This window comes from Myotis yumanensis, unplaced genomic scaffold (genome assembly GCF_028538775.1).
Source record: "Myotis yumanensis isolate MYYU_CA2020_CCGP unplaced genomic scaffold, mMyoYum1.0.hap1 SCAF_14, whole genome shotgun sequence".
Lineage (NCBI taxonomy): Eukaryota > Metazoa > Chordata > Mammalia > Chiroptera > Vespertilionidae > Myotis > Myotis yumanensis.
The window spans coordinates 2,583,453-2,600,379 of NW_027223765.1; the positions used below are offsets into that span (position 1 = coordinate 2,583,453).

Here is a 16,927-nt window from a genome sequence, read left to right on the forward strand (position 1 = left end):
TCACGGTTTAGGAGTCCAACAAAGGCAGGGCCCTGCTGATGACCCAGTGCTTAGGTCCTGGGGGACATGGAGGGGAGCCTTCTTTCCTGAAGGAGAATCTCCGCAGGAAATACTTCCCTCGGCCCAGCCTAATGGTGGTCAGAGTGGGTCCAGCCCAGCTCCCTTCCTTTGTAACTGGCTGACTGGAGAGTAGTGTTCTGTACGTACAAATTCTTTTCAATGAACATTTTTTTAAGAAAGAAAAACCTTTGACAAAGGTTTTGGATCCAAAATAACGTTTCTCTCCAGGGTGTCCTCGCCTTTTGCCCCTAGACTGGAAAACAGTACAGTACCTGGGAATTGTAAGTTCCAACTCTTAAAACCACTGGAGGGAGCCTTCCTGGCCCGGAGGCAACGTGGTTTCTCGGGGCTGAGATGAGAGTCTGCCTCCCTGGGATTTGTCTGGCGCTGAGGCCCTCACCTGCCGCAGGGTCCGCTCCGGGTTACCACGTCTCTGCTTCCCTCTAGGTGGAGTCCGAGCTGATCGACAAGCTGGACAGCATGGTGTCGGAAGGGAAAGGCGACGAGAGCTACAGGGAGCTCTTCGGCCTGCTGTAAGCTGCTCAGCCCCAGGCACCCCGTGTGGGGGGAGGGGTAAAGAGGGCTAATGCAGGGGCGGGGCAGGCTTCAGAGGGTGGGCGTCAGGAGAGACCTGGGTTCCTGGTGGGGGCAGGGATCCCCTGCTGCCCATCAAGAAGTGGCGTTGTGACAGCAGGCTTTCTGAGACGGCCATGGCGGCTGCAGAGGCCAGAGGGCGCTGCATGTCTTCATCGCAGGCAGGCGCTGTGTCCAGTGGGCAAACAGCTCCGGGGGACTTCACGAGGGCTCGGTGCTGCAGGGGTGAAACCCCTGCTTGTGTGACTGTGCAGTTGGCTTGAAAACACTGACATGGAGGTTGTGACTTGAGCAAGTCACACCCCCTCTCCAGTCCGGGTGCCCTGCAAAACAGGAGATTGTACTGATGTCATCAAGGCTTCTCCTACCATTCATGGCTCCTGGCTTGAGTTCATGGAGGCCAAGAGCCCTTAAGGACTAAGTCGGCAAGGAGGGACTCCGGGGCCGTGGTCCTCCCAGACAGATAGTGATGTCGGATATTTTCTCTTTCTAAACAAAATCTGAAAACATTGACAGCTCTAGTCTCCTCCCCGCCCATTTCCAACTTGAAGATTTTCTTTGTTTTAGTGCCATATTGAAGACAACCCTGTAACGTACTTTTCCAGTAATAAGACTGCACATCTGCTTACAACCTTACACTGCGCAGAATGTGTTGACGTTTCCTGTTTAATCCTCATGACACAGCGGGTGGCAGGCAGAGCAGGGCTCACCCCGCTGAATGGAGGTGATGAGGCAGCCAGAGCCTGGCGGGCGCCCTCACCCTCGGCCGCCCAGAGCAGGAAGCAGCTCGGGGCCGGGCCAGGTCCCCTGGTTTGAGGGGGAATCTTTCTGTCTGCCATGCCTGCTTTGTTCCTTGACGAGGCACGCAATGAAATGTGGATTCACCTGAAATTTAAGTTTGTGAAAGTGCATCCATCTCTCAGCATTGCTCTCTTAGCTGAAGCTGTTTCTAATTGTGGAATAAGACAAAGAAAGCTCTTCCTGAGCCGCTAGCGGATGACCTGAGTACCAAGAGAAGACGTAGCACAGAAATAACTTGCAGTTAAATTGCCTGCCCAATAGTGCCTCACAGCCCTTCCAGTCGTGTCTGAGCGCTGGAAGCCACTGGTAACTTGGAGCAGCACTTTCCACTTTGTGTTTTGGGGATGGTGGTAGGTATGCTAGACAAAAGAACAGGTGGGCCACGGGCTGATTCATTTAGAAAAGTCCCAACTGAACAAAATGGAACAGGCCTCTGTAACTGTAGAATTTCTCAAAGCCCTTAATGTGCAGAAAGAGGTGAAAGTCTCCAAAAGGAGGGTGTGGTGCTCAGCACTTCCCATACTTGTTTGCTCACAAAGCACCTCTCCCTGTCGCCAGCACAGCAGAGCTCTGGAGAGCACAGTCTGGGGGATGCTGACACAGTCGTGTTATCCATGTGGGCCAGAGGCCAGAGCCAGTGGTCCTGCCTTCTCTTCTAGTCACATGGGGAACCTCACTTTCCCAGAAGTCTCAGCTCAGACTGTCATCCTCATAGCAGCATTAACAGCTGCCAGGCTGTGGGTGTGAGCCCAGTGGTGTGCCCTCAGCTCGGCCTGCCAATCCAGGGACTTTCCATGAGCTTAAGGAGCAAGGACAGTGTGGACGAGGGTCGGGAGAGGCCTGTGGGAGGCAGAGGCTCTCAGAAGCCAGGCTCTTCGGAGAAGCCAGAGGCCATCTGAGGTAGCTGGGCCTGGGGCTGGAGTGAGAAGAGGACCTGGGCATTTCAGAACAGACCTCACAGCGTGCACTGGAAGGGGCCAGGGCTTGGAAACCCCGCCCTCGGTTCAGTGGCATTCTTGGGGCCTCGTACAGGAAAATGGAAAATATGTTTATTTGCTGTTGCCGGTTCAGTAATTGCCTTGTCCTTGCTTTGTGCTGCGTGGAGTAGAACCCAGCTGTTTGGGCCCTACCCCAGGTAAGGCTGCGGCGTGGTGAGTCTGCTGTCTCCAGACCTGCCACGGGCCCCGGGCCTCCAGGTCCCCCTCCTGCGCCCAGGGAAGGCTCACGGACTGTGTGTTGTGTTTGTGTCCCTCACTCGTCCGCACAGCCTGCTGGAGAAGATTGAACAGGAAACATGGCGCGAGACCGGCATTTCCTTCGTGACCTCAGTCACGCGCCTCATGGAGCGCCTTCTGGACTACAGGTATTGCTCAGGCACCTCCTGGCCGCAGGATACTCTCTAGCGGGGCATCCCTTGACCTTGAAGCTGAGACCAGGTGCCCCTCGGGGAGGGCTGCTTTGGTGTTGCGCGCCATCGCCAGTCATTAAGAATCTATTGATGGCCAAGCAGGGTGGAGGGAGGGCTCCTTCCTGGGATCCCTCCTGATATTGGGCACATGTTCCCAAGAAACACCCAGAACATGCCGCCATCTGACTTTCCTTCCGAGGTGTGGGCTCAGCAGGGAGGGAGAGGAAAGCGAGGCAGGGACTAGCTGTAGGTGCTCAGTGTGGCCTTCCTCAGCCCTGTGGCAGGTGGGCAGGGAGTGTTGCCTGGGACAGAAGTGCGACCCAGGAGGACTTGCGATTGGCGTTGCCATTGTCCGGGGACCCCACCCTTCCATGCCTGCATTCTCTGCCTAGAGTCTGCTTCTGTCTGTCCTTTGGTGCTGGCCGTGAGCAGGTAGAGGAAGCGGGCTGGGTGAGCGCAGGGTCTGTCCGTTCCGGTCAATCTGAGATTCATGTGAAATTGGCTTTTGCATGAACACCTGCTTTCTCCGTCACTTCATGGCTTTTGAATTCGTCTAAAAGTGACAGTGAAACTGCCACGACAGTCTTGGTTGCCGTCTGAGCAGAGTGTGGGTGCAGAGGCTGAGGGGCCTTTGGAACTTAGAGGGAGATGCTAGGAGAGAGGAGGAATGGAAGAGGAAACCGCCCTGAGCAGTAGCTCCGTCTCCTCTGCTACAAGACACGGGCGCACCGGGGAGCGTTTTCAACCCACGGGCAGGAAATGTGAGCGAGGTCCGCCCCATCGCTGCTGCGGAATGGAAGGCGCTGCTGCGCCAAGAGCTTGCTGAGCAGAGGACTCGGCATCCAGGGCAGGGCCGGGGGTGGACGTGGGATTCTTGAGGAAAGTGCTCGCATTTTGAGCTTCCCCTCTTCCCATAGCACAGTTGTGCTTGTGTGAGCTTCAGACCCTTGTTCCGGGGCCTCATGAGGTCACAGGTGGCCTCTGGGGAGTCAGAACAGAGGACTGACTTGTTCACACCACAGACCAGGATAGCCTACTCTTCCCTGCACCTGCCGCCACCGGGGAGGAAGGGGACAGAGCTCCTGGCCTCTTCCTCACGACAGCGTTCACTAGCGCTGGCCCGCTCCGCTGTGGCTGCGGAAAGAGCAGACGCTGCTTTCTCGGGCTCCGGGCCTAGTTCTAGCTGCTTGCGCTTGCCCCGCCTGCCTTGTTCTCCCCCATTCCTGTCTCAGTGGTGGTACCTGCAACACAAAGTTCAGACTCTTTCCCGGGACGTCAGAGGCTCTTCATAAACTGGTCTTCGCCCACGGCTCCAGCCCCACCTCCTGCCACTCCCCACTCCCCACGCCCTGCAGCCCAGCCTCCCAGTGTGGCTCCTTGTTCGCACCCCACCGGGAAGGCCTCCCCAGGAGCTTAGCCGGCTGTCTGCACACCTCTTTCGGAGCATGTCACCTGGATGAGGACCTGTGTCACCTTTCTAACTCATCCGGCAAAAGAGCCAGCTCCTGGAGGACAGCAACCTGGTCCTTGCCTCCCTGGCTCCCCATATGGAGTCTTGAGAGTCCCTGGCAGGTGCAGCGCACAGACTCTGGATTGGATGAACTTACTGTGAGGTTATGCAGGACCGAGGAAGTCTCTTCCACCCCAGTGCAGTTTAGTTCAACAAGAACTTACTAAGAGAATAGCTGTTTCAAGCTCAATATGCATATATCTTTACAAATAAGCAATAGGTAGCACTCCTGAATGCCTTGAACCTCTAGTGTGAGAGCTCTGCACTGGCACAAACCGTAGGTACTCAGAGAAGCAGCTCTTCAACTTCTGTGAATCCCAGACACTACGTGTTGGATAGAGAAATGCTCATCGGTAGCCACCGTGTTTCCCAGGTTAGGAAGCAAAGCCCTAGGAGGGTTCTCTCAGTCCCTGGAAGACAGGACAGAGCCAGCGTTGCCGGGCCCGTGGGCTCTATCAGAACCTCCACCTGGAGGAGGCAGCTGGAAGCCAGGGAGCCTTCCTTTCTCGGCCCCCTCCTGTCACACAGGGCTGCCCAGCCACTGGGGTAGGCACAGGCAGCCACCGCACAGCCACAGCCAGAGGCTGCAAGGCCTCTTTTAGGAGAGTCTTCCCTGCCCGTCGTCCGGGGGAGCAACAGGAAAGCAGTTCCGGTTGGAGAGCATCCCAGTCGGGTGGGTCCCCGAGATGCCTCCGTGGGGCTACAGCTGGGCGTGTTGTCCCAGCGGCCCCGCCTCACGCCATGGGCACTCCCTGCGCTCTCCTTGCAGGGACTGCATGAAAGGAGAGGAGACGGAGAACAAGAAGGTCGGCTGCACGGTGAACCTGATGGTGAGCGGACATGCCCTTCTCCTCCAGCACATGGCTGTCAGCCGCGAGGTCGTCAGGACATCCCGTTACGGGCCTCTCGGAGAGCGCATCTCCTCAGTCCTGTTCCCACTGGGAAAGGAATGAAATGAGCTGCTGTTTGGACAGAGCTCTAGCCTGGCCTCTTGGCGGGGTCCCACCGCCCTGACCTACCCTAGCTCCCAGCCTGCCCGGATCCCAGTCTGCACTGGCACTCCTCCCCTTCCTCACTACTCAAGGCTCCCAGGGACCTGCCGGTGGGTCCTCTCCTTTTCTGGTTGGTGCCTCCACAGCTGCCCCCACTGCTGCCCAGCACACCGGGGCTGGGGCCAGCCGCCTGGAGCTCAGGGATGGCTGCCGCCGGTGGCAGCCTCGCCCACCTGTGTGTGTGCTTCCTTCTCTCTTACAGAACTTCTACAAGTCGGAGATTAACAAAGAAGAGATGTATATTCGCTACATCCATAAGCTTTGTGACATGCATTTGCAGGCGGAGAACTACACAGGTGAGTGCGAGAGAGAGAGCCGTGCTCCCGGTGAGGACCGCCTGGACGGGTGAGCACAGCTGGCAGAGATGGCGCTGGCTGGTGCCTGCCAGACCTTGGCAGCGTGCTGGGGCCTCGCTGCCCCTCACCTCACTCCTTCCCCTTGACTCCTTGGTAACGTGGCGGAGAAAGCAGGCAGAACTCCCACCTGTGCCTCCTGCCACGTCCTCTGCCTCCTACCCCGCCACACCCACCCCCACCCCCCCGCCCTCCCCCAGGCCTCCTGGGTGACTTCCAGGTTCTGCTGCTCCAGGTTCGAGCGTCCTGAGCCCTGCCCCTCCTCACGCAGAGCCTTTCTAAGCACCTGCACAGGGGAATCGGGTGCGGCCATGACACAGGAGCACAGCCTCGCCTGGGCTTCCAGACCACACAGCATGGAGCCCTTTCTGGCAGCCCTTCCGCTGCACCTGCATTTAACCCATGACAGAGGCCTTTCCTCACAGAACACGTTTAAAAGCATTTGACTGCCTGTCACACTGTTTACTGAGCCCTGCTCTGAGTCAGGCCGCCCGTCACCTTGTGCCATAGTTCCCCCCACAGCCACCTGCTTCACTGTGACCAGCCGCTCCCTCTCAGCCCTTGGGCCACAGGACTTACATGTGTGTGCTGGACAGGAAATCCAAGCTCTCGTCCACAAACATCGATGAAATTAGATGGACTTACTGAAACAATCCTTTTTCCTATCTCTCGATGTTAGAGTGTTGGGCATAGGAGCCACCTTTTCTGACTACACGGCCTGGCCAGAATTAAGTGATGGCAGGACTGACTCCCCTTCTCTGCATCCACTTCCCCCCATGACCCCAGCACCCCTCCAGGAGGGCAGCGAAGGGCTAGCCGACCGTTTCCACGCGTCACTAGTGGCCTCAGGAATGACACCTGAGGAGAACGTGTTGTTTCCCAAGCTTCAGAGGCAGGACGTGAGTGCCCAGGGGCTTGTCCCGGAGAGAAACGGCTTCCCCATCCAGGAGGAGGCCTGTACCTCCCTGGGCAGGAGGGTCCCGTGGCCAGAGGACAGGCAGAGCGGCCAGGGCGAGGAGGAGCTGGGAGAGCCTGCAGGCAAGTGGCCAAAACATAATTCGAACTGAGGTTCTTAGTCATGAGGAACAGGCCTGAGTGGGTCCTCGGAGGCCAGGCAGAAGCTAGAACTAACTCACTTTCCAGTAAGAGAAGCCACTGAAAATGAGCAAGTAGAGCTGGAAAGAGCAGACGGTGTAGAGAGGACCCCAAGCAGCAGCTGTGATTCCCTGTGGCTCACTCCGTGGGATTAGGGAGCAGGGGCTGTAGCGCTGTTTACATCCTCTCCCTCGGCCCACATGAGGGCGAGGTGTCGCTGGGGCTCTGCCCTGGTCCAGGTCCACGCTCGGTTCCTCGGGGATGGAGCTTCTGGCTGCGGCCATCACACATTTATCACCTCTGGCACCTCCTCGCTCTGGTCCTTCTAGAAACAGGAGGAATAGGAGAAGGGTCCTTCCCAGGGCCATGCAGAGACCAGAAAGTGAAGGTGGAGGCATCGAGGCCGGCTCAGGGAGGGCAGAGAAGCCTGGTCAGTGCTCACTCCTAAGAGCCAGTACTGATGAGCTTGGAAAGGAAGCTCTAGTCACCTGAGCAAAACAAGAAGAAGAAAGCCACCCGGGCTCTCACAGGTCCATGTCTCCAGAGCGAGGCACCTGTGCACCAGCTCCCAGTCGCTGGGCCAGCCGTCCTCTGGAGCCAGAGCGAGTGACCAGGCCGTGGGGGGAGGCGTCTCCTAGGGTCTCAGCCCCTTCGTGCTATGGTCACAGGTCGTCGGCTGGGCAGCTCCTGTGTCTCCCCTTGGGTACCCAGGGCCCTTGACCTGGAATGCACGGGCCTTGACCTCCACATTGCCCGTCCCACAGAGGCTGCGTTCACTCTGCTCCTGTACTGCGAGCTGCTGCAGTGGGAGGAGCGGCCGCTGAGGGAGTTCCTCCACTACCCTTCGCAGACTGAGTGGCAGCGGAAGGAGGGGCTGTGCCGGAAGATCATCCACTACTTCAGCAAGGGCAAGGTGGGCCCGGCTGCCGCGGGGACCCTTGGGCGGTGGCTGCGGCGCAGGTGGGGGGGTCGGGGAGTGGGTAGATACCCGGATGTGCACCACATTTGCAGGTGGCGTGGTTTTCTCTTGGGTGGGGGCTGGGGGGGTGAAAAATCAGTTTGGGGAATAAGACAACTCCACACACCAGCTTTCCATCCATCAATGCAGAAGCTCCTACAGCGGGGCTCCTGGGCCCCCACTTCCGTTTGCGACCTGTGGCTTCTAATCCGCCGTGACATGGGCTGTGAAAGGAATGGGTCTGAACCCCGGGCACAGGAGCGGTGCTGCCTCTTAGGTGCCTGCTCTTGTCTGGATTTCTCTCCCACAGCGCAGCCCCCTTTTCCTTGGGGTTATGCCCCCTCAGGCTGGGTGCTGTGGATTGGCAGGCATCGTTCGTCAGCACTGGCTCCGGCTTCCCTGGGGATTCCTGCCCTCCAGCCCCGTCTCTGGGGGAGCTCCTGGTGGACCCTCTGTCCCCCACTCCCCCACCCCCACCTGTGGCCAACACTGGGGAGGCGGAGCGCTTGCTTGTCGAGGGGTTCTTCCGTACTCCGTACTCCGCTTTGAGCATGTCTTAGAGACTGAGATGGCACCCTCAGGGAACTAGAGTGGCTGAGCCCCTGGCTTGAATGGAAATTTTAAGTGAATTTTTCATCATAAAAAAAGAAAGATTTAAACATGAATGGCTTTTGCCCATAAATCAGAAAACATTTATTGGTTATGTGTCTCCCTTCTTCTCTCTCTAAAAATCATTTTAAAAACATCCTTGGGTGAGGATTTAAAAAAAAGCCCAGGCCCACCAGTTTTCCAGCACAGCCCTGAAGGCCGGCAGAGTAATTGGGGCGGGGAGGCTTAGAGCAGCAGGCTGCACTTCAGGGCAGAGGAGCACTGAGTCCAGGAGGGGGGAGACCTGCACTGCCGGGAGCCGCTGGTGCAGGCAGAGCCTTCAGCCCGCAGGGGCCTCCTCACCTAAGTGAACAGTCCTCACAGGCGCTCTTGCTGGTGGCGGAGTCTGCACACGGCTCAGCCGCTGGCTGAAACCTGCCCGAGCAGCACTTGGAGCCAGGGGTGTGCCCCCTGGAAGGCTGGGCTATGGGGGTGCGAAGGCCTTCTAGCTCCCTGAGGCCAGAGGCGTTGTATTGGGGCAGGGAGTCAGGGTCTATTTAAAATTCTCTTTCTTGCCCTGGCTGGTTTGGCTCAGTAGATAGAGGTTGACCTGTGGACTGAAGGGTCCTAGGTTTGATTCCGGTCAAGGGCACATGCCCAGGTTGCAGGCTCGATCCCCAGTGGGGGGTGTGCAGGAGGTAGCTAATCAATGATTCTCTCTCATCATTAATGTTTCTATCTCTCTCTCCATCTTCCTTCCTCTCTGAAATTAATTTAAAAAATATATTTTTTTAAATAATAAATAAAATAAAATTATCTTTCTTTTTTCCAATCTTTAATTGGACCTGCAGTTTTTGATCCATATGGCATTAATCACTTCGAAGGATAGAAATAATATGCTCTTTTTGAGAAACTAGACCCAAATGAGATATTATTGTCCTTCTCCCTATTGGATTTTCAAATAGTGTTTTTAAAAAACATAGTCCTTATTGTTCATACTGAAATATTTATGGATGAAATTATGTGAGATTTGCTTCAGAAACTATAGGGAGGAGTCAGTGGGTGGGGCATGAATGGTACGAGACAGGCCATGAATTGATCATAGTTGAAGCTGGGTGATGTGTACCTAGCCTTTCATTCTTCTATTCTATTTTTCTATATGTTTAACATTTCCTATAATATAAAGAATTTAAATCGTATTTAGATGTTGAGGAGAAGAATCTGGCTGAAATAACCAGTGATTCCCAGTTTAACCAAGAGAAAAAGTGCTATTTTAAAAAAAGAAATGACCCAGCTGACGTGGCTCTGTGGTTGACCGTCAACCTATGAACCAGCAGGTCATGGTTCAATTCCTGGTCAGGGCACAGGCCCGGGTTGTAGGCTCAATCCCCAGTGTGGGGTGGGCGAGAGGTAGGCAATCATGATTCTCTCTCTCCCTCTCCCTTCCTCTCAAATCAATAAAGATATATTTTTAAAAAATTGTAATAAAAAGAAGCAATGGACAATATTGCTCTACGGTGAAGGCCATTATAGCCCTCCTCAGGCCTGTTCATTGGGCCTGTCACCATAACAGGAGCCGCCACAGAAGCAGCTGGGGCCTGGCTAGGCAAGGACTACCTGAAGCCACCTTAGATTTAACCCTTTCACCCTGGTTGGTTTAGCTCAGTGGCCTGCGGACTGAGGGTCTGATTCCGGTCAGGTTTGGTTTCCATACTTGTTTCCGAGCCTACATAATCTTACTTTAAAAGTCATTGTTTCCTTTATTAACTCATTAAATAAATCTTTATTGAGTACCTGTGCATGCCTAGTTCTGTTCTAGGCTCTGAGGATAAAGTAAATAGACAAGGTCCCAGGCCTCTTGCAGTCCATCCTCTAACTGAGACTCACACAACAGCAAATGTAACTAGTGTTTTACAACTTCAGCTTCAGGTAAGGAAACAGGCGGAGGTGCCTGCCCCACCAAGCAGCCAGGGAGCGGCCTCTGGGAGGAGGAGGCACTTGCGTGGAAGCCGGAAAGCCGCGCCGCGCTGCAGAGCCTGAGTGCTCTGCGCTGGGCGCTGCAGGTCGGTTTGCGCAGATGGTCTGTGTGGCAGGAGGTGCAGGAGGCCGTGGCTGTGCCCTCCGCTGTGGGTGAAGTGGGCTTGGGCCTCCCGAGGCGCCTGAGGCGCTGAAGCCTTGTTCCTGTTCCTGATGCAGAGCTGGGAGTTTGGCATCCCTCTGTGCCGGGAGCTGGCGTGTCAGTACGAGAGCCTCTACGACTATCAGAGCCTCAGCTGGATCCGGGTGAGCTTTGCCCCTGCCCCACCCCAGCCCCGGCTCTCCTGGCCGCGGGTTCTTAGAGAGCGTTCACTGCAGGCCCAGTCCTTCGCCTTAGTGCTGTTGGGCGTTAAGGAGGAGCAGAGGCCAGGTTCCGGCCTTCGAGCCCCTTGCCATTTGGCTGGGGAACCAACATGCACTTGATCAATGATTGTCACACTGGTGCTCAGGGATGAGCAGCATACACCAGTGGGACGGCTTCCCGGAGGAGGTGGCAGCCCGACCTCACGAAGAAGCTCTTCCTGAAATGATTTGCTCAGGGACGCATCATCTGAAAACGCTGTGCGTGCGTCCCCTGCTGTGGCTTGTGGTCCCCCTTTCAGTGAGGCCAAGGCCTCATTCTCCCTTCTTTACAGCAGAATATCCAAAACTTAGGTGAAATGCCCATGGACTTGGAAGGCCGCCAGGAGGTTTTTCCTGGCTGCCAGTGCTGGGGTCGGCGTCCTGGCAGCTGCTGAGTTCATGACAAGGGAGGTCCGCAGTCGCAGCTCGCCCTCCTGCACCCTGCTCAGTGCAGCGAGCTCTGCCGCGTTCCTGGCCCGCGCGGGACTCGGGCCTGTGTAGACATGGCCCTCTAGCATCAGCTTCTCCACTGGGCCTTGAAGGCCTCTGCTTCCTGGCAGGCTGGCTCCATTGGATGCCTTCGAGCTGTCTTCTCAGAGTCCAGGGAGTGTTTCTGAATGAAAGCTTACCGGCCGCGGAAATGCTCGGCATCACGGACAGTAGCTCAGCTTTTAAAGTTTCAAGTCTCCTAAATTGGAGCCAGTACCAGTGACGCTGGCAAGTGAGCCTTCCTTAGCCTCGTTAGTCCCGTGATAGATGATCAAGAGCCATGCAGCTGGGCTGATGCGCTCTGGTGCCGAGAACTGCTGTTAGCCCCTTGTCAGCAGCACCCGCCAGGGTCAGGTGCAGTGTCATTCAGAACCAGAAACCCGGGGGAGGGGGTGTGGCTGCACGTGTGAATGTCTGCCCCTGAGCGTGCAGGAAGCCTGGGTCTGGAACTGGGTCCGCCCACTGGGAAGGACACACAGAACAGCCTCCCGGGGCTGCAGGGCAGGCCTGCCCCTCCCCCCCCACCCCCCAATCAGGTGACAGTGGAAGAGGAGGGGCTTCCGGGGAGAGGCCGAGCATGGGTCTCATCTAGACCGAGTTGTGGGTTCTCTTGACGAAAGACAGTGTCCAGTGGGCCTGGGAGGACTTGCTCTGGACTAGCAGTGGAGCCAAACTGAAGGCAGCTTCTCATCCACAGAAGATGGAAGCCAGCTACTACGATAGCATCATGGAGCAGCAGCGCCTGGAGCCCGAGTTCTTCCGCGTCGGCTTCTACGGCAGGAAGTTCCCCTTCTTCCTCCGGGTGAGTCCCTTCCGGCGGTCACAGTGAGACCCCGCTTCACAGGCTTCTGTGCAACCTGCCTGTCCTGCCTGTTTGTTTCTCACCTGGTTCCCTAGTCTACTGAATACAGTGCTTCTCTCTGAAGGACTGACCAGCCAACGAAGTCCCTCGGCTTTAGCTGCCCGGACGGCCTGCTGCTCTAGACCCTGTGTGCTCTGGGTGCTAGTGAGCGCCTCCTGAGCCAGATTCCCGCAGGACGTGACCAGGGCCTGAGCCTGTCACATCAGCATGTGCAGAAGCCTTCCCTCTCCTCCTCTCAGTGCCTGGCGTCCTCCATGTGCCTGCTCAGCCGGCAGCACCCAGTCCAGCCCTGACCTCGCAGTAGGCTGGCCTCTGAGGGGTCTTCATGGAAGATATAGGCTGTGTAGAGCTGTGGGTTTGAGACAACCCAAGGACAGTCCCCTTGCTCAGGCTGTGGGAAGCCTTTCTGGGCAGCTGTCTCTCTGCCCAGGTGAAGCAGACATTTCCCTCCCCGCTGCCTGGAAGGCTGGGCTGGACATGAACATGGAGGGACAACTGAGCATAGCCGTCCTGACACCATTGAGCAGCTGTGATTTTCTCCTTTACTCAGCAGACCCAGAGGCTCCAGGTGGAGTCAGCTGTAGGCTGGAGCGGGGGGATTTGTCTTGCTCAGATGACCTCGATGGGCCTGTGGACAGGCCCGAGGCTGCAGTTGAGACCTCAGGCAGCTCCAATTGTCCCCGGTCCCAGTGCTGGCTGCAGTTCAGTGCCCACGCGTCTCAGCGCGCAGATGGGAAGGTTCAGAGACTCCTCGATATGTTTGGGGTCCTGTTTCCTTGGAGAAATCACTGGAGCCAGTGCGCAGTGAGCTTGGCATCACGTCAAAGGTCAGCTGTGCTCATGCTCCTGTTAAAAAGCCGGTCTGCTGGTCACAGGATCCAGGCCTCCAGGTCTCAGATGGAAGGCAGGGCAGCTTGCACATCTCCTGGGTGAAAAGAAAATGATTTCTGTACGAACTAATACTGACAGGGCACCCGCACACGCTGCGTTGTTGCGAGCCCCAGGAAGGCTGCCATTCCAGCCACAGCCAGGATTCTGGTAGCAGAATGCGAGTGAGCCGAGGCCTCGGGGGCGGGGGGGCGGGGGGGGGGACCTCCTCCACACTCTAGCCCAGGGGTGGGCAAACTTTTTGACTCGAGGGCCACAATGGGTCCTTAAACTGGACCGGAGGGCCGGAACAAAAGCATGGATGGAGTGTTTGTGTGAACTAATATAAATTCAAAGTAAACATCATTACATAAAAGGGTACGGTCTTTTTTTTTTTTTTAGTTTTATTTAGTTTTTTTAGTTTTATTCATTTCAAACGGGCCGTAGTTTGCCCACGGCTGCTCTAGATCATACTACAGCAGGGGGCAGTCAGCAGAGGAGGAAGGAATTCTCCAGGAGTTAGAAGCCACATGTCTCTCTAGAAAGTCCTCTGACAAATGAATGATCCTGGCACTGTTACTTACTTCTTTCTCATTCCATCTTTGCAAATTGTGCTTTATTGTCATTTAATTCTCCTTTTCAGTCCCACAGTTTGTATATGATAAACCAAATTTTACTCCAAAGCATCAGCATTTTGGATATAGGTTACAAAACCATGCCCTGGTGTCCCCCATTTCTGTCCCTGCCAAACAGGAGGTCTCATCATGGTTCGACCTGACTCCCACCCCTCATGCTCATGTCACAGGCACAGCAGTGTCTCGGGCTCTCAGAGCGTCTAGAGTGGGACCTGGCACAGAACCGGCACCTGAGCCACCAGGTGCTGCTGCAGTGACGTCTCAGTGTCCAGATGTGGTTTCAAGGGGGCCAGGAATGGCAGAACAACAACGGGGTGTCAGTCTGTCCCTGTGTCCGCATGAGGCGCAGTCCCTAGGAATGATGATTCATGCGTACAAATCGGCCTGGTCTGGCCAAGTGCTATGCTGCCTTCCCTTCGCCCCGCTGCCCAGTTCGTCTGCGGCAAATGGAGGAGGTCCCAGAGGAGGTAGCTGTTTGCCTGCCAGATGCAAGGACAGAGTGCAAGGCAGTGGCAGTGGGTCTGTCTCATGTCGGTGCTGGGCTCTCGCCTGCCTGAGCGAGTGAAACTGACAATGAGCCTCAAGGTCAGTGCTGTGTCCTTCCGCTGCTGGGTCTCCCTAAACACATAGGCTATCGATTGCATTAGCTCTGTCAGCTGGGTGCCTCTGGACCATCTGCCTGCCTCCCTTCATCACGTGAGGATCTAGGAGCGGCTCAGGCAGGAAGACACCGGCCTCCCTTCTCGGGGGAGTTCTTTCTCTCCGTTTGACCGTAAACAGAATCTGGTGAGGTGGTACCTTTGGGAGTGGGTATGAAAAAGCCAGTTCTTCATAATTCCCTTGTCAGTTTTGCTTATCAGGCAAGAGACTTGGAAGTGGCTCTGTCCTTTGACCGCTGGTCTGTTCTACTGGAGCAGCCAGCTGGCTTCTTGTGACCTTGACTTCCGTCCTGGTGTTGCCCTTCCATTCTGAGCCATCAGACATGTGGCCTCGCCTGAGCCGGCTTCTCCTATAGAAAGAAGAGGGGGTGCAAATCCCACTCCAGACAGGCCGAGGTCCTCCATGGCCCGGCCTCGGTCGTCTCAATCCGCGAGGCATCTGCTGGCCTGTGGAACCTCTTCCTGTCTGTCCCCCGAGACAGGCCAGGAGGGGCTGCCTGCCTCCCGCCACTTTGTCAGAGTGGGTCTGGCAGCGGCTGGGCAGGCAGGGTGTGACCCGCAGGCTTCAGGGAACTCCCCAGCGGGGGGCAGACAGAGCAGAGGGCTGAGGGTGCCTTGTCGTGACTTCAGTCCAGCAAGGGGGGAAAATGAGACCTCACCCAAACCGAATATGATAGAGCACAGAAATGCGTACTTAGAATCCTATGTTTGTTCTGCTGAGGCACTGGCAAAGGAGTCACTGCAATAAACAATTCCTGAATCCCTGCCGGCCGCTGGGCAATGGCTTCTCCCGGCCGCCAAAAGTGGCCCTTGAGCAGCACACACCCAGGTCTCCTAATCCCCCCCCACCCCCCCCCACCCCCGGGCCAGTTCTCCACCTTCTCCAGCTGCGCCTCTGCCCGCCTGGCAGTACTTGCCCTGGTTGGCGCTGTACCCACACAGATTGCCCCTCCCCGCTCCTCTCTCCCAGGCTGGCCCAGCTGGGCCTTCAGGACGCTTTTCAGAATCCCACCCCCACCTGCACCCCTTCCCGGTGCCCTCCGTCCCCCAGCAGCTTGTGCCTCCGCGCTGCCACCTCCCAGTGCAGTTTTCCCTTCTTCCCCTCCTGACCATCACCCCCTGTGGACAGGGACTGAGCGCTGTGCCCGGGCCTGCCTCGGCTCCTAGGCCTTGTTTGTGAGAAGAGTAACCGAGTAACCGCTGAGCCCACGTGGAGGCGGGGCCGCAGGCGGGGCATAGAGTGTGCTCTCCTCTTGCGACAGAATAAAGAATACGTGTGCCGTGGCCACGACTACGAGAGGCTGGAGGCCTTCCAGCAGAGGATGCTCAGCGAGTTCCCGCAGGCCGTCGCCATGCAGCACCCCAACCACCCCGACGACACCATCCTGCAGTGCGATGCCCAGTGTATCTTTCCACGCGGCGGGGGAGGAAGGCGGGGCCCTGCGAGGGGAGGCCCACAGTCAGCGGCCCCTCTGCCATGCCATTGGCCTTGGAGGCTAGGTTACCCAAGGTCCTGAACCAGAGCATGTCCTCATCACCAGGCCCACAGTTAGCGGGACTCGTGCCTCGCAGAGGAGGCCCTGGCTGCCCTTAGCCATGGGGGCGCCTAGTCCTCAGGGCCTCAGAAGGACCTCTGTCCCTCCGGCTGGCTGCTACCCCCCCTCCCCACCCTGCTCTCTGAAGGGCCTTCCTAGGTGATCAGGAACAGTCCCTGTACAGGGTGACTTGGGGTCCCACCAGAACTGTTGCCACAGGGACACCACCCGGTCTGTGCCCTGCTGCGCTCCCGCCTGCACCTGTTACTCTCCCGAGTCTCTGTCGGGACTGAGGCGGGGCTCGAGGATGGGGGGGGTGGGGCGGGCAGGAGATGGGAGCACATGTGGAGTCTGAAGGCAAACACTGGCCCCCAGGCCCTCCCACCGCTGCCTGGGAGCCCTCATGACAGTGGGTAGCTTGTTCGGGGGGCAGAGGGGCAGGTGGACGCCCATAGGTTCTCTTCCCCCAAAGAGTATTTTATTAAAAGATTGTTTTACAGTAAATAGTTCACTTACAGTGGGCAGGCCCAGGCCCCGGCAACTCTCTCACTCCTGTGGGCACCTCATTTCCCTGGCCCTTCTCCTTCTGGATTAGAGGGCACCAGAGTGCACTTGGCATTGACAGCTCAGCTGGCTGAGTGCTCGGGAGACACGTGGCCTCGGGGAAGGGCTCAGGTCAGACTTGGTCTGACCCCCGAGGACTGTCACCTCCTCCATCAGGGACAGAGGCTGTGATGCTCCGCCTTCGGGGGTGACGTGGGCCAGCCACTCAGGGTCACCTCTGGCAGATCTGGGTTCGCCTTCACTTCCTGCGCAGACTTGCAGATCTATGCGGTGACGCCCATTCCAGATTGCGTGGATATCCTGCAGATGGACAGGGTCCCGGATCGAGTCAAGAGCTTCTACCGCGTCAATAATGTGCGGAAGTTCCGGTACGACAGGCCTTTCCACAAAGGCCCCAAGGACAAAGAGAACGAATTCAAGGTGACAGACTGGGAAGTGGGCAGCATGAGTGACCAGGGCAGGCTCCACACGCTGGAACCTGGTCACTGCGTCACCCTTCAGGCAGGCGGTGCGGCCAA

General features: G+C 56.9%; 1 protein-coding gene across 7 annotated transcripts in view; it reads left to right on the plus strand.

Annotated features, from left to right (window-relative positions):
- Positions 1-16,927, plus strand: part of DOCK3 (dedicator of cytokinesis 3) — a 175,579-nt gene that overhangs the window by 142,486 nt on the left and 16,166 nt on the right. For 6 of the 7 annotated variants that reach the window (XM_070391345.1, XM_070391351.1, XM_070391347.1 and 3 more), the window contains exons 33-42: positions 508-593; positions 2,564-2,590; positions 2,723-2,818; positions 5,143-5,203; positions 5,628-5,721; positions 7,638-7,786; positions 10,616-10,702; positions 11,985-12,089; positions 15,573-15,714; positions 16,663-16,829. In XM_070391345.1, the coding sequence (XP_070247446.1) occupies positions 508-593; positions 2,564-2,590; positions 2,723-2,818; positions 5,143-5,203; positions 5,628-5,721; positions 7,638-7,786; positions 10,616-10,702; positions 11,985-12,089; positions 15,573-15,714; positions 16,663-16,829 (1,014 nt within the window). The remainder of the gene's footprint in view (positions 1-507; positions 594-2,563; positions 2,591-2,722; positions 2,819-5,142; positions 5,204-5,627; positions 5,722-7,637; positions 7,787-10,615; positions 10,703-11,984; positions 12,090-15,572; positions 15,715-16,662; positions 16,830-16,927) is intronic. The other variant, XM_070391348.1, reaches the window with a different exon arrangement.